Below are 22152 nucleotides of genomic sequence, written 5' to 3' on the forward strand. Positions count from 1 at the left end.
TGCTCGCCTTCCCAGCCAGGCAGAGACAGGTCATCGGTGGCACTGTGTGCCCCAGAACACACACCCCGGGCTGACGGGCTGTAACACAACTCATGCTTTGATGTGATGATGACACCAGGAATGCAGGCTGCTATTTGGGGGGAGAAACAGCAGGATCAGGCAAGCCATCACCCATATGCTCCTGCTCCCTGGCATCTCCCCATCTTCAAAGGGCGGTGAGGGGTTGCCTTCCCACCCCACTTTCTTCTCCCTCATTATCCTCTCCACAAACATCCAAGCAGGGAGCGGGCGCCTGTTGCCGGAGCTTTAATTGCATCCCTACTTGCTGCTCTCCCATCATTCTTCCCCTCCTGCATCTCTGTTGGGAAGGAGGCTGGGGGCTTGTTTTGTGGGGGCATTTTCACCCTTTTCTACTTTTTAATGATCAAAGTCCCTTTTATATCAAGCCAAGCGCCTCAGCCCTGGCACAGCCACAGCGAGCTCAGCAGGCGATGCTGGCAGCTGCCACCCTCCATGAGGCATCCGCAAATTAATCCCAAGAGGTTTGTATGTGCAGAGCAACGCCATGCGCCGTCAAGGAGGGCTGCGGGGTACCCATCGCACACACCCTGCCCTGTGGACCATGCCGAGAAGGCAGGCGGGGTGCACACCCAGTCCTGAAACACCCTATCAGCCACCAAATCTCCTTTGTTACATCCAGTCCTCAAGCGGGTGATGAGCACGATCCAGAGATGGAAACGCATCCCCCACCCCAAAGCATCCTCGGACAGGCAGATGGACACTTGCTCCTCTGGACAGGAAGCTCAGCAGAAGCCCCAGAGCAACGCCAGAAAACCCGGGCAGTCTGGAAGTGGGATGCCCTGATAAAGCCCTGCCCAGTGAGAGACAAAACCTCATTTTGGTGCAATCCTCACCAGTTTTGCAGCCAAATGCAGGAATTCTCACGGTTTCGGATCACCTGGAGCCACTTCTGCCTTGGATCCAGATGCTCACTCAACCTAATTACACCCAGCACCCGCCTCGCTGAGCTGCATTTCTGTATTTCAGCGCTGTATAGGCAGAAAGTCATGAGATAAACATGAGCTTCCCAGCATCTGGGTCCGCATCCCACAGGCGATGAGCTGCATCCCTCGCCAGTGTGCAGGACAGAGGCCCCGGCTCCTCGTGAGGCAGATGGTTAATTAACCTAGGCCTTCACCTGTGGAGGAATGGGTTGATCCACCTTGGGACACATGCAAATTAAAGTCAGCGGCTTCTCAGTCCAGCCCGACATGGTTTATTCATGGAGGAAAAGTAAAATTCAATGTGGTTTTCCCTTCTCAGGGCTTTTTTTTTTGGCTGCTCTTCTTATCACCAATGCAAAATAAATTGAAGCAGGAAGGTGCAGGGCAGGATTTCCAAGGTATGTGCGGGTCAGGCAGCCACATGAGGCCAATTAGAGGCAACGGGGTGCCGGTACATCTGCATTTGCCTCTCCCAAAAATCCCATTCCTCATCAGCCAAGGGTTTTCTCCCCTGGGGCAGGTCAAGGGGCTCACAGATAGAGCCGCCTGCACTTGGCTGCAAGCAAAACACCACCAACACTCACCCAACAGAAGCATTTCTCCTCCAGGAAGGCAGGTTTGGGAAAATTAAGGATCTCAGGATGCAGAAGAGCTTTGACACCAACTGTTATCATGGCCCCAAACACCGAGTTTTAGCCTGGAGCAGGGCATGGATGCAGCTCGTTTGGGCTCCCACGCGCACTGCCACTTGCTGCTAGCAGCACCTGTCTTCCCAACAGGTCCACACTTGCTCATTTCATGCCCACTCTGGGCTTGACTTTCTCTGTTTTTCATGGTTGGGGGGATTTTGAAGGGCTAAAGGCAAAATCTGTCCCAGATCCACTTTTTGGATGAGAAAGGGGAGAGCACGCACGCCCTGGGCAGACGGCGCAGCAGGGCTGCCAGCTCACTGCAGAGCAGGGAAACTCATTTTGCCCTCCAAAACACTCAACAAGGGCGGGTAACCCAACGCTTCTCAAGGTCACTTTTGCAAATCACACTTCTTCCACTTGGGTTTTGCTCCACTTCTGCAGTTTCCATAGGCTGAGGCTGCCTGGTCCCACGCCGCGGCTCCCCTGCTGCCAGCAGCTTCCATGCCTGCCATAAACCAGGCATCAAACCAACAAAGCTTGACCTTCTTTCTGCACATGAAATCCAGGGTGAAACACAGCTGGTGGGCACGTGGGCACAGCTCGTGGAGACCTCTCAGTGCATTTCCACTTCTCCTCAGTGTTTCAGCCGTTCCCACTGGGAATTAAAAGCACTTCTATGGAGAAGAGAAGGGAGTCGCTGCAGCTGCATCCCCAGCCCTGCAACATCATCACCAATGAACCTGCTCGACGAGTCTGGAGCAAATGACTGGCTAGATCAAGACTTAGGCCAAGACTCACATCCCAAAACCACAAGCCCCCAAAGATGCTCCACTCCAATCCCAGGCACCGGGCTCAATACAGAAGTCATGAAGTGAGACTATTTCTTCTGTGAATGGCAGCAGTGTGGGACTCCAGGTGTCAACGGACACGGACTTGGAAGCCCTTTGGAAGAATCAATACTTTTGTGTGCCACTTAACCCAGCACACGGCATTCACTCCTCAATGCTGCGTGAGTTATCGAGCCATCTAATGAGCAGGAAAGCCAGCTGCCACAGGAACTATGGTAGGTCTTGGAGAGCAGCTCTTCCCCAAAGCAGAGGTGCTGCCACAGGCAGTAGTTCGAACCTCCCCGAAAATGATGTATCTTTGGTTTACAACTGGCAGAACAAAATTTACAAACTCCCGAAAGCACAAACCTCTCCTGACTGGGAAGCAAACATCTCCCATTCCTAATAGGAACTAATTAAGCACCTTTTCCTCCTTTGCCAGTTCACACCACACAGTATCCCTCCCATCTAGAAAGCATCAAGTGCTTATTAATTACATCTGAAGTGGTTCCTCATTAATGCTGATACCACAAAAGGATGAGTCACCCCAGGATGGGACTAGTGGAGAGCTTCAGCCACAGGGCCATGCTTGTGCTGCCAGCACAAGGATGCTGGCATGGGCAGGGACATGCAGACACATGGCACGGCTTCCTTGTGTCCATGCCATGGCTCTGAAGGACACCATGCCTTGGTTTGCACTGGGGTGGTGTGATGCCCAATCACAAAATCACAGAATGGTCTGGGTTAGAAGGGACCCAAGGATCATCCAGTTCCACCCCCTGCCATGGGCAGGGACACCTCCCACTGGATCAGGGGCTCCAAGCTCCACCCAACCTGGCCTGGAACCCCTCCAGGGATGGGGCAGCCACCACTGCTCTGGGCACCCTGGACCAGGGCCTCCCTACCCTCACAGTAAAACATTTCTCCATAAGACCCAACTCCCTATTCCCAGCAGAGATGAGCCTCGGTGGCCCCAGTCTGGCTGACTGCTTGCAGACCATGCCCAGGGATGGATTCAGCATGGAAGGATGGATCTGACATGGGAGAATGGATTTGGCAAGGGGAGGACAAAGTCAGCAAGGGGAAGACGGAGTCAGCAAGGGGAAGACGTCCTGACCAAGGCACAAGGCTCTCCCACATCCCTCACTCACCCCAAGAGCCCTATGCATGGAATTAATTAGAAAAGTAATTAAGAGAGCTCCCCGATGAATAGTCATAGCAGAACAAGCCATAATTACTAATCCTTGGAAAAAAAGTGACTTCTTACCCAGCCGAGAAGAGGAGAGAGAATGGAGAGGGAGAGGAGGAGAGGGGAACCGTAGCACTGACCAGGGGACCAGCTGCACTGGCTGCTCCTGTCTTCACATCTTCCTGCCTTCCTTCCCTAGCCACAGGAAACCGGCTCCATCAGCCCAGGCAGGCCTGAGCAACGTGCACCCTTCCCACCCCTGGGAGAGGCATTTTCAGCAGCATTTCCCACAATGAGGAGCAATTTCCTATTATTTCTGTAAACAAGCAGCGCTTACGCATATTTTGAGCCATTTCCCTCTCTTTGGCAACACCTCCTCTCCTACCCTCAGCAGCTGAATGGTCACCGCTGCCACCGCCTTGCCCTGCTCACGCCAAGCCACTCTTATCAGCCCTAATCTCCTGCAGCCAGAAAACACCTAAATAGCAATTCCTGCAAGATTTACCCATCTTCCTTCCCCTCATTTATTCTTCCCTGTCCACATTCTTCCTCTATGCTCTTTTCTTACCATTTTCCCTGCCCAAACCACTCACTTCAGGCACCTTTTCCCAGGAAGCTGCTGGCTTTTCCCACCTCCCTGCCTTCCCCTCCAGTGCTGCCCAACTTCCCAACCCCTCCAACACAGCAGCTGCTCCCTGAGTGAGGTTCCCCTTGGAGCCCCAGCTAAGGGAACATCAGCTCCCTCTTCATCTAAGCTTGCACGTCTTAATTTGAGGCACCTACAACTGAGAATTTAGTCTGGTTTGATGCTTCATGAATCATTTCTTGGCCATGTGTCTGCTGCTCTGGCTGAAGACGGATGGATTTTCCCATAGCTCCTCAGCGCTCCTCCAAGCCCTGCTTAAGTGCGCAAGCAATGCTTTGATTTAATCACCGCGCTCCTGCTCTCAACGCACCCTCTGAGACACAAGACACCAGGCATGACAAATGACCACTCTTAACACACTCGGAGCTAACACCCACGGCACCGCTACATTTGTCACCATCTGGATACAGAACAACCCCAGCAGCAGAACCGGGGGTTTGGAGAGGGTAGAAAATGAAAATCACGGTAATCTGGACTGACTGGCTTTATTATTCCTCACCTTGGTGGGCTCCACCCCTCCTCTGTACACACCCGCAGCGCCCCAGGCCCTGGCTGGCAAGTCCAACCCATGTCGAGCTCCTCTGATGGCCAAGGGAAAGCAGCATGAGATGCAAGAGAGCAACTCGTTCTACCCGGTCCACGTTTTTTTCATGGCATGCATTTACACAATGTGTCTTTATTAACGAAAACATCATCAGCAAAGGCCTATTTCCCAAAGCAGAGGTGGCAAGAGACCTACAAAACTCAAGCACAACCCCAGGGCATGGCTCCCAGAAGATGCCCTGCAAAAGAAGAGTGCCAATGAGTTATGTCATGGCTTGGGGGTGAGGAGAAAAGTCTGCTTTGTTATTATTACTGGCCAGCTGGGGTAAAATACCTCAATTTTTAAAAAATAAATTATTATTACTCTCCTACTGGAAGAGACGCTGGTGCCCAGAGGGCTTGCCATGGGCTGGACAGTGCAGCACAGCCCCAAACATGGGTGAGATTCCCATCGTTTCAGCCAGCACTGCCAAAGGGCACCAGCCGGAGCTGTTCACAAAAGAGCTCTCTCATGACTTTGAAACACAAAACAAAAAGGAAAAAGTTCTAGAAAGGCTTTAAAACCCCCAGGGCTGAGTCACTGGGTTTGCCAGCTGCTGGCCATTTGCAAACAAGGGTGGGAACAATGCAAGAGCCGGACACAGGACGGATTCTGCACTTCCTCAGGGCTCTCCCATTGTCCAGAAGAAGCCCAGCTCCGGCCAGAGAGCAAAGGGCATTGGCCAGAAGGGCAGTGGGACGAGTGCCGAGTCCCTGTGCTAGGGTGAGCGGGTGAGGCTGGGAAAGCTGGGAGGGTTTTGCTGCCCCACTGCAGCAGGGATACTCGCAGATCCATGCCCTCTGCAGCCCCGCCGGTGCACCCAGAGCCTCGCGCCCCAACATCCCCCACAAAGATGAGCGTCCCCAAGCAGCGACCAGAGAAAGTTTCCTAGGCCACCAACAAGCCAAGGGGGTGGAAACAGATTTATGCCCCCATTTCTAAACAGGGTCAGGAAAAGAACCCTGGGCAGGGGGGAATATCACTGGGGGATTTTTCTTCCTCTTTTAAGACTGGAATCGATAAAACACTCAAAAGTTTTCATTATGGGAGTGGGAATTACACAAAAAGCTCCCGGTGCAATTTTAGGAGGAAAAAAATATGATAAGCAGAAAAAGCCCTCCATGAAAGCTCAGCTCCCTGCGCCTTCCGAGGCCACGTCCAGCCTTGCGATGCCAGCCCAGCCCCTGCTCACCCCTTCTCCAGCACGCTGTCCAGGTTCCTCCTCCACTTCCCCTGTGGAGAGGTCTGGAACACAAGGATGACCCAGATTCCGCGCAGGATTTGGGTCCCTGAGCTGCCCCGCCAGCGGCAGGCAGGACAGATGGTCCTTCCCCATTCCCGTGCCAGGGGAAAGCAAGGGGCTGAATCCACCAGAGGAACGTTTGAGCTAATAATGTCTAATTAAGAGTTCCATTACAACCCATCACACATCAGAAAAAAATCTAACAAGGTTTTCCTGGATATTTTCCTTGCAAAATTATTACCGAGGTTAATGGATGCCTTCATTAAGGCACAATTTAAGAAAAATGACACTTTTTTCTTTATCTTTCTCAGTTTTTTAGTGGAACAGTGATTCAGACATCTCCTCCACAACACAGCCCTGGGAAAACTGGGCTGCCTGTTCCACCCAGCGGCGGAAGCAGGGAGACGGCTGCCAGGAGAAGGCAAAGCCCTCGCAAGAAAGGGGAGCATCCTCCATCCCTCCAGCATCCCCGCCTGGATTCAGGAAGAGCTGGGACAGCTGCCACTTCCAGTGCAGCCCAGCACTGGAGAGAGCGGCGTGGGCTGACGCAGGATGGGAGAGAGGGCAAGAAACTTGATATTGGGCAAAAAAGAGGAGGAAAAGGCTCATTGTGAGCAGTAGGAAATTTTTGGCTCAGCTAAACGCAAAATGAAACACCCCCCCCCCGATGTTCCTGCCGCTATTAGGGGTGGAAAGCACTCCAGCTGCGCAGATGCTCTTACTTTGGTCTAAAAACAGCTTTTCTGATGGCCAGAGTCTGCCAGGCGCCCAAGCGCGGGGCTGGAAGGTGCCCTGGCTGCACAGATGCTCTCCCTTTGGTCTAAAATCAGGAGTTTTGATAGTCAGTGTCTGCCAGGCAATGAAGCGCCAGGGAGCAGAGGTGCAGCAGTGCATGGAGAGGAGGAGACCCACACGCTGCCCAGCCAACCTGCTGCAGGATGCTGAACAGCAGGCACACTGGAAACCCTACTGCCAAACCCGCGGAAAAACATTTTCGCTGCAGAGCCACCTAAACCACCATGAGTCACAACTGCAGAGACTCCCTTGCACCTGAGCCGCCTGGCAGGCATCCCACCAGTACATCAAACCATATGCCCTCAGGTGCAGGTCGAGAGGAAAAGGGTTGGAAACAAACTCTTTGACCTCATCCTGTGCTCTGGAAAGAGCCTAAGGAAGCACAGACAGGCTTTAAGCTCAAGTATTTAAAACCACAAGCAGGGGTGTCCATGGGTGTCGATGTGCCTACAGCACTCGGGGATGCTCCCAGCCCCGCTGGCACCTTGGCCTGAGACTGGGACAGGTGCCATTGCACCCCAGGGGACACCGGGCACCCCTTTGCCAGCCCTCTTGCCACCAGCTGCTGCAACGCCCCCAGCCACAAAATCAGGTGTGGGAAGAGGGATGTGCTTCCCAGCAAGGTGGGATGCCTCAGCCTCGCTAAACCAAACCCAAGGGCAGGCAGAAGGAGAGACACGCAGGGAAAGCACTTTCTTTTCACCTCCTTGTCTTGTTTTAGAGGAGAAAGTGTTCAAAAAGGGACCACCTGGGGGTTGGGCAAGCTGCAATAAGATGCTGGAGAGGAAGCTGCAAGGAGGCAAGAGGCAGTGGGGTTGGCACAGAGGATGGAAAACAGATGCTTCCCCGCCGTGGGGAAGTATATGGACCATCAGCGTGTGAAAACATAGAAAAGTAAAACCACCCCACAAAGCCACAAAGGGCTTTTCTGCAGCCCCTGGAGTACTCAGCCTGACACAGGCATTGAGGCTGAGGCACCCTGGGACACGCGCACCCCAAGGGCTGGGGAGCAGGGCCCCATGTCCCCACAACACCACAAGGCAGCCCACAGCCTCCCTTGCTGCCATTCACCCATGGGACAAACCCATCATCACCTTCATCGCCCAAGAACATCTCTCCTAGGTGCCCCAACACGGCTCGGGGCACCAAGCTGGATGGCAGTGCGGGGGAAAGGCAGGCAAAGGCACAACCAGGGAGACCAAACCAACCCAGCACTCAGCACAAGCACCAACTTGATTTGGAAAACTTGTTTTTTCCCTTGTTTCATTAGCCAATTATGCCATTGCTAATTACAAAATGTTCATAATTATTATAAAAACAACAACAACAAAAAATCACTTTACAAATCCCGTGCTCTGCTGTTGTTCCCAGCCTTCTGCGATGGATAAACAGAGGAAATTGATAACCAGTGCCAGGGCTGCTCAGAGGGAGGGGAGGATAATGGGGGACCAGTGTGGGGCCGCTCGCTCCTTGATGTTCAACCAGTGGGATGCGTCCCTCCCAGCACCCCTTCCCCAAAGCCAGCCCTCCACACAGGAGGCAGGAGGGAAGCAAGAGCAGAGAAAGGAGACAAGGAAACCAAAGGGATGAAGTAGGCCAAAATAAATCCTGGTGCAGCTTTGGCAGAGGCTCGGCACAGCTCGGCGCTGCAGCTGGGGATCTGGGTGGGGTAGGATACAGCTGCCCAGTGCCAAGCTGTAGGTGCTGGGAAGCAAGGATGCTCAAGGAGTGGCCTCTGCCTCGCAGGCATCGCAGCCTGGCACTGTTCGTGTTTTGGGGGATTGCATTTCATTTTGCCACCCCCGCCAGCTCAGGTTTCCAGCCATTGCGAGCAAGCAGGTTGGTTCATCACCCCAAGCCTGGAGGCTCCCAACCACGATCCAACAGGGATTTGCCAGCAGGGGAAAATCGAAAGCGAAACAAGGCTGGGAAGCAGCAGGACTGTGCTCTTGCCCCTTCTCCCTGCGCTTATAAATGCAAAGTAAAAATTCAGCACAAAGCTGATTTGGGTCCAATCTTTTTCCTTTGCCAGCTTCTCCGTACAACTGAGTCACCCCCAGGTACCAGGAAGGCGAGACAGAGCCAGCGTGATTCCAGCAGACAAAACTACAACCCCCCCATCCTCAGAGTCAATCCCTCAGAAGGATAAAAGCTGAGAGACAAAGAACTGCCATCATTCTAGCAAGGGCTTGCTGTGCAATCGTTAGGTTTCAGAGTTAAACACTAGCAGAGAAAGGGTTTAATAATCTTCCTCAAGGAGAACAAGCAAAATCCACACAGCACGTTCATCCAAGGTCTCAAACGATTTCCCCAGCTTCCCAGCAATCCCTGCTCCCACTTCTCCCACCTCCTCCCCAGCACAAAGATGAGCTGCACCTTGACCACGCAAGGAAGACATAAAGCAAGGCTGAGGGCCAGGGCAGAGCAAGACAGATGGATTTAATATCAACCTGAACAGAGCGTGGGCTATCGCACCAGTTGAATTATTCATTTTGGATTTGATAATGGCCTTCATTTGGCATTGACCTGCAGCTCTCACAGGTATGAGGTACTGAAGAGGACGGGTAGGCAGCCCCATGGGCTGGTGGGTCACAGCGTGCCATCACCAGCGGAGAGCCGTGCGCCTTCGCTCCGGCCAGGAGGCCAGTAGGGGCAAACCCCCACCAGCTCGGGATGGAAAAAACCAATGGGGCAGATCGATAAATAAAATCTCCCTCCCTTCACCTCCACCTTCGTGCCATGGTGGTAACGAACCCCCATTGCTCCAACTCTAAAACATGACAGTATTCTCTTTGGGACTCGCAATATCCCCACTGAAGACCGTGCTCTGCTGCTCTGCCTGTGCCTCTCGCAAGCAGCTAAGTGCCGATAAAAGCTGGCATTAATGAATCCCTCAGCGCCCGGAGCTCTGCTGTCAGCACAGAGCCGCAGCGGTCTAACAGCCCCACAATAGGCACAACCTCTGTCCCTGGGGTGGGAGGGATGACAGAGCGTTGGGGCGAGCTGAACAATTCAGCCCTATATTTTTCCTGCCGCTGAGGAATTAAAGCCCATTTTCTCAGCCTTAAAATACCAGGGGATTTTTTTTCTTCTCGGTGACAATTCCCCCAGGCTCATTAAGTGGCTCAGCTCACACTGATGAAGGCTTCAAGCAGATGTCAGGAGCGCGGGAGCCGGTACACAATCCCAGCAGCATCCCTACGAGGGGAACCAAGGGGAATCCAGGAGAACGTGACCCCTTCAATAGAAAACAGGAAAGCTGGGGAGGGGCCCTGGATCAGGGAGCACAGGGACAGGACAAGGGGGACGGTTTTCAGCTGAAAGAGAGGAGATTAAGATGAGATCTTAGGGAGAAATGTTTTGCTGTTGTGGTGGGGAGGCCCTGGCCCAGGGTGCCCAGAGCAGTGGTGGCTGCCCCATCCCTGGAGGGGTTCCAGGCCAGGTTGGATGGGGCTTGGAGCCCCTGATCCAGTGGGAGATGTCCCTGCCCATGGCAGGGGGTGGAACTGGAGGTCGTTTCCAACCCAAACCATTCTGCAATCCTATGAATCTGAAATCAACATGTTATTGTTTCTAAACCTTGTCATGTGCCACCTCCTGACTGCTGACATTTGGGAAAGGCAGCAGTGGACTCAGGTCTTCCTTCCTGGTCTCCAAGGCCCATGGGGATGCAAGGAAGACCTTGACAGTCAAAGGAGGCACAGGAGCCACCAAGAGGTCAAATTTTTACTCAAACAGAGCTAGTTTTTCAGCAGTCCTAATGTAAGCCCTGGCTCAGGCTTTTAGGATTGATTAAGTGCACTTCCAGGAGGGACCGGCAGGTTTCTTGGTTTTGGGCTCCTCAACAGTGCTGAGTAGGACCTTCAAACACTCAGGTCCCACACACAATCCCAGCCTCCTGTCCATCCTCCTGATGGGGGGACTGGGAAACACTCTCACAGGACTGGGAGAGGGGAGTTATCGGAGCTCTGCTTTGGCGACAGCATCGCATCAGCACTCGACAGCACCCACGGGATCATTAGAAAAGCATGGTCCCACCACCACACACATGCTTGGTGCCATTCAACCACACGCTTGTTCTGCACCCATAGCACTCTCTGGCACCTCTCAGGTACCCCAGTCGATCTATAAAGAACTTTTCCACCCCCGGGATCCTGAATTTTGCCCCCAAGGAGCCCAAACGCAAAGCGTGCTCCCCAAGCAAAGGCAAAGCACTCGCAGGAGCTCCGCAGAGCCCACACTCAGGTGACATGAGGGGTTTGTCCTTTGGCATCAGCACTGCCAAAGAGTGGAAGCACAGCTCTGGGTGCAGCAGCACCGAAAGCTCAGCAAAATTCCATTGCGCAGGGGTCTGTTCAGTGCAGCTTTGATGGCACGGACACATCGTGACCCTTCTGGACTTTGCACAAAAAAAGGAAACAAAAAAGTCATGGAGATGGGTCTAACACCCACCCTGAGTGGGTCTGCTCCCACACCTCTCGTGTCCTGCTGCCCTCCATCCTCTGCCCTGCCCCAAACTACACACACTGGGTAGGTGCAACACACTCCTACCAGGAGGGGCAGAAGCATTGAAGACCCCAATCTTCTCTACTCCCCCTGGCCAGCAGCGAGTTGAAAGGTCAACACCACCAAAACCTACAGCAGTTCTACGTTATCACTGTTCTTCTACATTTCTGGCAAAACACATTATTTCTGAATTACAGTTTTTAGCTAAAATTAGTATTTATTTTTCCATGATGAGAAAATGTCAATTTGCCATAAAACCATGTGTGCTTTCTGTTTGTTTATTCAATAGCAGAGAAATGTCTCGCCAGAAACACTCTGGCTTGTGCAGAGCCCTCCCTCTGATGGAGCGCTTCAGCTCCTCATGGTAACAGACCACCTCCTGGTGGGAAAAAAGCCACATTTAGGTTCAACCACAAAGCTCAAAGGAATCCACCATCAATGATGCTCAATGCTGCTTCCTCACAGGGGGAGGAGGAGGAGTAGGCACTGAGCTCTTCTCTCTGGTGACCTGTGATAGGACCCAAGGGAATGTCAGGAAGCTGTGCCAGGGGAGGGTTAAGTTGGACATGAGGAGAAGGCTCTTCCCCCAGAGGGTGGTGGAGCACTGGAACAGCTCCCAGTGAGGTAGTCAAGGGACCAAGCCTGACAATACTCCAGAAGTGTTTGGCCAATGCCCTCAGCCCCACAGTGTGAATGTTGGGGTGTCCTGTGCAGGGACAGGAGATAGACTCAACGGTCCTTGTAGGTCTCTTCCAACTCAGGATGGTCTATGATTCTACGATGTGAAAGCAAGGCATAACCGCACACTCAGGTTGTTTCCCAGTTGTTGGGACTTTGGCACGTGAAGGCATTACTGTCGCCACCTTGGGCAGGCAGGACTGTGGGTTTTCACAGTGAAAAGCTACACAGGTTCACAGGTTTAAAGCAGATGAACAAAGAAGTTTATCCTTAGCTTGAATCCCAGCTTTGCATTTTTCATATATCCAGTTACAGGGAGAGAACAAACACTGTGGTGGCCACATCAAGGCGCATCGCAGCCAAGAGTGGTGCTACACATGCTGCCACCTGCACCAGAAGTGATCCAAGTCCAAACTCTTCTCCTTGCCACCTCCCCCAAAACTAGCCCCAAAGCACTTTGACTCCTGCCTTCTTCTTCTTCCCAGCCCCTTCCTGACTTGATGGTGCTCATTTTCTAGAGCTCTTTGGAAAGTGCCAATGAAACAGGGTTAGCTGCTCCTGCAAAAAGCCCTCTCTTCTTCCCTCCTTTCAGGCCGAGTACAAAAACAACACCTTAATTTGAGAGATGAGAAGAAAAGGGCAGAGAGTAAAGCTAATAGAGAAAAAAATAACCCTCCAGTGGTACTTGGGAAATATTCATCAGAATGGCGAGAGGAGACAAGAAGTGGTGAGCGTGATTTCCATATTTCTAACCCTGCGCCATGGAGGATCCAACAGGCAGCAGCTCGCTGACAGCACGGCTGGGGGAACCCAAATAACCAGCAGAAAAATACCAATTAATGCTGGGAATCAGAGCAGCTTCGCTGCAGTCAGGCCCAACGGCGGCTGCCCGGCTCCCACAGCTCTGTTGCGGAAATAACGAGGCAGATGAAAGCAGCTCAGCCAGCGAGCGCTGGCCCGCGCAGCTCTTTGAAAACAGCAGATTACAGAGGTGGCTTCAAGCGGGCTCGTGGCGGCAGCTGCGCTGGCACCTGCGTGCTCGCCATGCTGCTCGCCAAGCCTGGCTACTGATGGGAGCACACCAAGAAGCCACAGGTTGACCACTGCTCCCAAAGCCTTGTCTGGTCTCTGGACCAAAACCGCTTCAGGGCAGTTGAATGGCACAGAGCCAATTTCACAACAGACATTGCCCAGAACAGCTTGTGTGGGGAGAAACATTTCATTAAGCGAAGCCGAAGAACATTTAAAGCACCTTGCTCCCCAAAGCCAACCTTACCTTTGCAGGCCACATTGTTCTCTGGCTCATAACCAGCCTTGCACGTACAGCGGCCAATGGGGACCATCCACTCCCCGTCCCCGTTGCAGTACAGTTTGATGGGCACGTCCACCTCCTCGGCATTGGGGATGCAGGTGCCGCGGGCAGTCACTAGAGAGGTGCTCTCCGCTCCAGTCATCGTCTCCGGGAAGATGGCGAAGTTCTGCACCACACTGGGGCACTTCTTGAAGAAGACCCTGACGGACAGCAGAGACATACATGCCCCATAGTCCTGGAAAGCCAGGTAAAAGCCATTGCGGGTCAGAGGCCCGAAACTTCTCACTTCGGTGTTCACCTTCATCAACCTGCCACCAAAGTCCACCTGGGAGAAGCTCTCGTCAGCAGCAATGGTGTCCACTTTGAGGTAGGGTGCCTCTGTCCAGAAGGTGGACCTCTTGGTGGCAATAACAGAGTCTGTCTCGTAGTAGTAGAGGTTGAAGGTCTCCTTGCAGGAGCCAGGGACATTGGGGAGGCTGCTGCAGTCCCGCACAGTGAAGCGCATCTCGGTGTAGATGCGGTGAGCTCCACGCCGGTTGATGAACGTGGTGAGGAGCCAGTTGTTCTGGTTGGGCTCGAAGACGTTGCACACCTGGTACGTACGGATGGTGTTGAGGTTTTCGTCGTAGCCACTGACTTCTTCCCACTGCAGAAAGGAGAAAGGAAGAAAAGGATGAGAGGGAGGCAGAGGGACCTGCAGTGACCTGTGAGCCATGGCCTCTCACGCTGCATAGCGCAGGGCTCAAGGAGAATTCCCAGAGCCTCAAAGGGGAGTTAGAATGTGGTTGTGGACACACGATACAATGCACGTGCAGAAACACCACCTGGGCCAGCACCTTCTTGCCCCTGCATGCCTCTCCCCATCGCTCCCAGCTGAGGGTAGGACATCTTTTCCATACAAACAACCTCCTCAGCTGCCCTGAGAAGACGTAAAAGCAGGAAGAAAAATAGTTTGGGCACCTGGAGGGGAGAGGGAAAGCAGCACACAAGACTATGGCTTCATTAGAGCCCGAGCCAGCACGTGGGCTGGAAAGCAAGCCTGACCTCCAGCTCTCAGCACAATGGGATCATTTCCCCCAGCAAAGAAAACCAACTAAATAAAACATTACTGCTGCGGGGAGAGAGAATATAGATTTGCAATTCGATTTATAGAAGGGCATTAATATAATCCAGGCTACAATTTCAATTACGGGACAGCGGCAAACTGTGAATGGTCTATGATGGCATTAGAGCCCTACAGACAGATTTACAGCCTCATAATCCATTCATTTTAACTAATCCATGTTTACAGTCTCCTCGTAACAGCATTATTCATATGGCAATCTTTAAGTAGCATTCTGAACATCATGCATAATTTCCAGGAGTGATGCTATAGTAGCGCTCATGCATGTCTGTGCTTACACAGGGACACGACAGTAGACAGGTGATGCCAACCTGCCCTCCACATTGAGTCCTCCTGAAGAGGTGATGCACCACAACCAGCCTTGCAGCCCTATAGATTTTGGTCTCTTTCATTTTCCATCAAACCACCACGTTCCTCACCTGCTCCCCAAGCATTCCCCCTAGTAAAACCACAGCCCCAATGTAAAAAAAAAAAAAAAAACAAAAGCAAGTTTTTATGTTCTTTTCAAAGCAGGGTCCTCTACACACTGCCGACAAGCACAGCAGAACACAGCTCCTGGATCCACCTACTCGGCTCTGCTAAGCTTCAGCAAAGCTCACAGCTTAAGGCTGCAGGTTTTTGTAAAGCATTGTTTACCAAACCAGCAATAAAACCTCATGCACCCTACCAAGCACTATCCCTTCTCATGCTGTGCTGCAAAAGCACTGTAAATCCCATCTCAAACCTGGGCAAGGGGTAGATTCACTACCCTTTCATCTCTAGGCCTCTTTTCACACCAGACAGCCACAAGATCCTCCCCAGCCAAGGGGCTGGTATTGTTTCCCATTTCCACCCAGGCTTTGCATTACAGCCCTGCCATCCAAAGCCAGACAAGGAGCTTTCTCCCAATGCTCTCCTGCTGGTGCAACATCAGCCCTGCTGTGCTGCTGTCTTTGCTGTGGGAATCCTCCTCTCCACCCCACCTGCGGGCTCTGCACCCTGGCTGGGCATGAGAGGGGACCTGGCCTGCTATCCTGTTACTCATGGTGCTCATCAGGGAGCTGCTCTCTTGCCAGCAACTTCCACCGAGCATCCCCTGTGCCCTGCTGCTTTTTGGGGGGTAGGCTGCAAACAGACCCTCAACACTCAGAGCCAAAACCTGCCAGTGGACTCTGCTGCACCTCAGGCACTCAGCACACGGGGCTGCCCACAGCTGGGAATTACACAAAACACCACTGGAAAACCCTCAGGAGGACTTGGGGCTGGATCCTGGCATGCCCTTGGGTTGAACGTTTCTGCACCCAGGCACTGAAGAGCAGCAGGTCCCTGTGGCTGCAGAGCCCTGCGATGCCAGCGGCTGCTGCAGAGATGGTCCAACAGTGGCAAATGCATCATTTTGATGAGATCCCACTAAGTAATTCAAAGGGGGATGGGGATTAAGACAGTGTTCTTCTCAATCTCCTCTGAGATTTAAAGCACATCCAGCGGGGAAAGAAGGAGGAGAATTCATGTCCATGCCCTTGCTGCCCAGCTGGCACCAATGCCCTGGCATTAACCTGCCCGAGCCCCAGGGCACCTCTGAGCCAGCATGAACAGCCCCTCTTCAGTAAATCACAGGGAGACGCCACCACACAAAGGGACCTACAGCCTGCATAGAGTCCAACAGCAGCCCCTGGTCAGGAAAGGTGGCTCATCAGCTCTCTGTACCTCCTGCCCTTAGAAAGATGAGAGGAGCCTAAGAGAAGGAGCTGAGGCCTCAGCAGCAGCCAAGAGTCCCTCTCCCATCCTGCCATCCCCTCCTTCCTGCACCAAGCAGCAGGAAGGTCCCATTTATAGATGACTGCTTATCTTTCTCTCAGTTATCATAGAATCATAGTATGGTTTGGGTCAGAAGGGACCGCAAAGCCCATCCTGTTCCACTTCCTGCCATGGGCAGGGACACCTCCCACTGGATCAGGGGCTCCAAGCCCCATCCAACCTGGCCTGGAACCCCTCCAAGGATGGGGCAACCACCACTGCTCTGGGCACCCTGGGCCAGGGCCTCCCCACCACAACAGCAAAACATTTTCTCCCTAAGATCTCATCTCAATCTCCCCTCTTTCAGCTCAAAACCGTTCCCCTCATCCTGTCCCTGCAGTCCCTGATCCAGAGCCCCTCCCCAGCTTTCCTGGAGCCCCTTTCAGCACTGGAAGCTGCTCTAAGGTCTCCCCGCAGCCTTCTCTTCTCCATAACTCCAACTCTCTCAGCCTGTCCTCATACAGGAGATGCTCCATCCCTCGGATTATCTCCGTGGCTTCCTCTGCACTCACTCCAACAGCTCCACATCAATTGATCATGCCCACTGCATGTGTGGTTCAGTTTGGCAACAGTGTGCAGCCTCATGGCTCCTGCAGACCTGGCCAAGGCAGCCACACCCTAACACAGACACAGGCTGGCATCCTCTCCCCTTTGGTGCCGTGTCCTGGAGGCCCTGGCACTGGATCCCACTGCTGTACCCACCCCTGCCCGACCGCCTGCCTGTCCCACCGTGATGCCCATTAATCAACTCACATGCCCCCTCACCACTGCTCCACTCCCCCCCAGCTCCATCTCCCACTTTCTCTGCCAGGCGAATGTGAGTCAGGTTATTTTATGCCTCCATTCCTCAAAGACTCATATTATATAAAAAAGATGTTTTAAGTGCCTCAGGGTGTTTTGTTCCTCATTACTTCATAAAAGTGACATTAATAGCCAGGGAAGAGCAGTGCCGAGTGCAATTACGGATGATGTTCCAGGTATGAAAACTGTTTTGAGCTTGTTAATGTTTCCTAATTACAAGCCTTTTGGCACAGGGAGAGGGAAGGTGCAAGCAGGGGGGAAGGAGAGCGGTGGTGGGGCTGGGCCCTTCACCTGGGAGGAGAGAGCAAAGGGATGGAGAAAAGCTCCATCTCCACTGAGACCCTGGGACTGCTTCAGAGAAGGGATGCTCAGCCCTGGGCCAGTCACACAGCTCTGAACAGCGATGCCCTGGCTGACGAGGCCCCGCTGCGACTTCTCCAACTCCTCATCTGCATGAGCCTTACGAGATCGCATAAGGATCACCTTACCCCTGAAGGAGGGTTGGCAGTCCAGCCCAGCTCGGCTGTCGCCGTCCGTGTGTCCATCAAAGTTTCTGAGGAAACACAAGAAAAGGAAGTTTTCAGCAATGTTACGAGTTCAGAGCCACAGGAAAACACTCAGTTGCTTTCCCAGAGAGTGCATCTGACCCTGGGAGCTGCTCAGAAACAAAGCAGCTGGTGCCCCAACCCATCTAACGAACTGAGGGCAGCTTCACTCTGGAGCAAATGGCGCAGGACAAGGCTCTTTGCCAAGAGCCACAGCCCGAACCCAGTCCACGCTGCCACCTCTCCCCCTCCCAGGCCCAGAAAAGGAGAACAGCATCACCAACTAAAAGACACTAAGAAGGGTGCTGCATTTTTTGGAGTCATTACACGCACGTACAAACCCCTGTATGAACCAGGGCAGCGGGGTTGCATCAACTCCCTGGAAGCAGCAAGAGGCCGGGGGTATGTCCTCCACCGTGGGCAGAGTCCACACTCTCCCCCAGCAGCCCCCAGCCCACTCGCTCACAGTTCTGCTTCGCACCGCAGCGCTGTATGTCCCGTGACACCGGTCTGCTCCCCTGAGCTTTCACTGCACACACCTATTATTTGTCAGAGTGCTTCTAAATACACAAATGAAAATCCCACTGTCGAGCAGTTTTCCTCTGCTGGGGGCCTCTTGATGGAGGCTTCAGCCTGAAATCTGTAAAAGCTGTAACACAGCTGACATTTCCCTACTTTTATTCTTTAAAAAATAAACCAAAACACAACAAGAAGAATAGTGAGAGCAACAACGTACAGAAACAGATGGGGAAAACCCGCCAGGTTGTATTTATTTGTTTGCAGCAAGCAGACATGCAGATTAATTTCAATTCCTGCGTCTCGACCAAACAGGAGGTGGAGGAGCAGCACCGCCCATGGCTGGCAGAACCAAGCATCCCGTCCCTCCCCAGGCCCAGATGCCAACGGCTGCTCTACAGCACCGGGAAAATGGGTGCAACCAGAGAAATAAAGGTCAGGAAACAAAACCAGCCCAGGACTATGAACTGACGCTTTTAATCTCTCTGTGCCTGCTCCAGAAACAAGATTCCTATTAATCTTCCCAGCCCTCCCTTCGTGGCTGCCCCAGGACGGGACACCAGAGGAGCATGACCAGGAACACGCTGCCCCGCTGCGAGCGATAAACGTTTCCTGTTTCCAAAATCCAGAACTCTGGCGCCCAGAGGTCAGCAGGGCCACGGAGGGAGGGAGAGCAAGGCATCATCTCCAGAAATGGAGTGAAAAGGGGCTTGGGAGCTTGCAAGCCTTCTGCATACCTGCGAGGTCGTGGGATGCTGCTGTGACTGCTGGGAGGGCTTCAAAGCCCACCACACCAGTGCTTCACTTGGTACTTTGCACGGTGCCAGCCTGTTCTGCTTACAGGGCCCTCCAAGAGGAGATGGTTTGCAGTCCATACAAGGAAGGAACATGTGATGGTCTTCACGCTATCATGGAATGTCACTGTGTGCAGCTTCAGCCCCTTTCTGCTTGACCAAAGCCAGCTAGAAATAATGCACCCCATTTCATTGCCTTCCCTTCCCTCGGAAACAGCCCCACGCCTCATTAAGTGGTCATTAATGCTGGCTGCGGTTATTAATCCTCACTGCGGTCATTAATCCTCCCTATGGGCCTTCGAAAAAGCAGGTAGATGAGCCCATGCATGCATAACTGGATGGGAAGGCAGAAGTGAAATCGGCCATGGAAACTTCTTCCTGTGCGCCCTCCCGGTAGGGCTACATAGAGAGGGATGCCCCGAGGGCCCACAAATCATTGATGTTCCTCCCTGCAGCCTGAGAGGCCTCTTCAAGCCATGCAGGGGAAACCGAGGCAGCGGAGCCTCCGCCCAGGGTGACCTGGGGAGTGTGGCCGGGCTGGGACCCAGACCAGGTTCACCCACCCTCTGCCCTAAAGAAGGGCCAACTCAGCGACAAGAGAGGCACTGCTTGCAGGTGTTTATTCAGAAAGGATTTTCATTCCATCATCTCCCTTCCTGTTCCACGCACTCACAGCTTCCTTCCCCAGTGTTTTTTTCCAGAGAGGTGGTGACAGAGGAATGTACTTTTGATAAAGCACAGTCACAGCACAGCATGGGAGCACGCAACGACCAGCCCTGCTCCGAGACAGCTCTGCTCCGAGACAGCATGCCCCAGGAGCCCTCCTGGTGGCTCCCTATCACAACCCTCATCTTTCCATTCTGTCCAAAGGCCCCACATTTTGGAAGGAAAGCAGGAATGCACAGCACGACATGCCTCCCAGACAGGAGACTTCAAAAATAACTAAATGAATAGAGAAATAAATTAATAAATTGAAAAGAACCATAGAGAAGCTTCCACTTCAGAGGCTTCCTGAGTCATAGAATCATAAAACAGTTTGGGTTGGAAGGGACCTCAAAGCCCATCCAGTCCCACCCCTGCCATGGGCAGGGACACCTCCCACTGGATCAGGGGCTCCAAGCCCCATCCAACCTGGCCTGGAACCCCTCCAGGGATGGGGCAGCCACCACTGCTCTGGGCACTCTGGGCCAGGGCCTCCCCACCTGAACAGCAAAACATTTCTCCCTAAGATCTCATCTCAATCTCCCCTCTTCCAGCTGAAAACCGTTCCCCCTCATCCCATCACTCATATCCCATCCACCTGCAGCAGCCAGTGCCCACACCTCCACCATGCCAGCCGCCGGGCTCAGTGTCCAGCAGGCAAGCGTGGGCAAGGTGCTGCCCTCCCGCTTGCTCACGGTAACATTCTTCCAACAACTCCTCCATGCCTGACCGCCTGCATGCAGTCATGACGGATGCCCGCAGGATGCTCTGCCTGGGAAAGAGATCAACACACTCGCTTAGAGAAGTCTTTGGGACCTGAGCCTCCACTGAACGCAGCTGACCAGGCTGTAATGGCCAAAACCTTCGTTAGGGAGGAGATGAGCTCTGCTACGGTGAGCTGAGCTCTCTTAGAGTGAAGAATCTTCAGCTGTATACAGTAGATTTTCTTTAATGGACACATTACTTTAAACTAAGCCTTCACCATCTGTTCCAGTCCCTAATTATCAATACAAAAACAAACGTCTACTCACAATTACACTCGTAACGAGTAAAGATGCCAGCAATTAGAATGCACCAGCATCCTCGCTGCCGAGCAGCGCATCCATCTGTGATGGCACTCGCACGATCCAGGCGGGGAGGACTCACTGCCATCCCCGGCTCCCTGCACCCTCCTGGGCCAACGGGTGTGAGATGCGGCTGGAGCCGATGCCTGCAGGGGGACCAGCCGCATCTCAGAGCGGGAAGGTGTGGGCTGGCATCATCCAGGTGCCACTGGAAAACAAGTTATTGAGGCGAGAGTGACCAGGGCAATGTAGGATCCATCACAGGATCCACAGAAGCTGAAAGAATTTCCTGAAATAATATTTCCTCTTCAGCCTGGAGTAGAGAAGACTTGGGGAGACCTCAGGGCAGCTTCCAGTACTGAAAAGGGCTCCAGGAAAGCAGGGGAGGAGCTCTTGATCAGGGAGTGTGGGAATGGGACAAGGGGAACATTTTTCAGCTGAAAGAAGGGAGATTGAGATCTCTCATTCCCCCCATGGCAGGGGCCGCAACTGAATGATCTTTAAGGTCCCTTCTAAGCCCAACCGTTCCATGTTTCTATGAAATCCCCAGCCTGAAACCCATATTTCAGACCTTCCCAGCACTGGGGGGTTCCAGCTGATCATGCCATGAGAAGGTTTGACCTCTCCCTGTCAGGGAGCAGGGTCTGGTTACAGGCAGAGGAAAGGTGGTCAGGTCAACCCAACTTGACAGCATTTTGATGTTGTCATCAGAATGAAAGAGATATGACAACAAATCTTCTGCTCAGGAGGCCACAAAGAAACTTTTATGAGTGCTGCACTTCTCAACAGATGCCTCACGGATACGATCCCTCTCCCATGGCAAGAAGCAGCAGCCCTCACTCCTGCAAGAAGATAACGGCGGGAAGCAGCCTAAGGCACTCGAAAGCAAATGCCTGGGCATATGTGAGGAGACACAGGCTCGTCTAAGATGACCAAGAATAAAAAGATAGAAATTAAGCAAAATCAGGAGAGAGGAGGCTTGATAACAACAGATGGGTAGAGGGAGAATTAGAAAGGATGCCAGCTGCTGGAAACAAGCCCCCCAAGATGCATGGGGAGCGGAGAGGTGCACAGCGATTGCTGAACCCTCGGAGGGAGAGGGGAGATGCAGGGGCAGCCGTCAAGTGCGAGGCAGGGCATGTGTTGCTGCGCTGGGCTCTGGTCCAGGGTCCTGAAGGGCAGAGGATGCTCCACCGGTGGAATCTTCGGAGACTCATCCCAATGCATCTTTGCAGAGCACAGAGCAAGCACCAATGGGGTCTGCACAGTGCAGTCCCATGGCACATTCCCTGGGCAGTCCCGGGCCCATAGCGTGACTTTCTGAAAGGGAACAACAGTCAGACTTTGTTCCATGAGCGAAGCCCTGTATTTTCTCCTCGATTTCATGTGAATAAATGCCAAAAGCTTTTTTCCTAC

The 22152-nt window shown here is 53.0% G+C and overlaps 2 protein-coding genes across 4 annotated transcripts in view; one reads left to right on the forward strand and one right to left on the reverse strand.

The window, feature by feature from the left end:
- The window catches only part of ANAPC13 (anaphase promoting complex subunit 13), a 259639-nt gene that overhangs the window by 136858 nt on the left and 100629 nt on the right, over window positions 1-22152 (forward strand). The window lies entirely within an intron of this gene.
- Window positions 1-22152, reverse strand: part of EPHB1 (EPH receptor B1) — an 80442-nt gene that overhangs the window by 35831 nt on the left and 22459 nt on the right. For all 3 annotated transcript variants that reach the window (XR_008451164.1, XR_008451163.1, XM_054074016.1), the window contains exons 2-3: window positions 17604-17668; window positions 13380-14061 (exon numbers count right to left, since the gene is read on the reverse strand). Coding sequence is in view for 1 of the 3 variants with exons in the window: in XM_054074016.1 (XP_053929991.1) it covers window positions 13380-14061; window positions 17604-17668 (747 nt within the window). In the remaining 2 variants the exon portion in view is untranslated. The remainder of the gene's footprint in view (window positions 1-13379; window positions 14062-17603; window positions 17669-22152) is intronic.

This window comes from Cuculus canorus, chromosome 9 (genome assembly GCF_017976375.1).
Source record: "Cuculus canorus isolate bCucCan1 chromosome 9, bCucCan1.pri, whole genome shotgun sequence".
Taxonomy (NCBI): domain Eukaryota; kingdom Metazoa; phylum Chordata; class Aves; order Cuculiformes; family Cuculidae; genus Cuculus; species Cuculus canorus.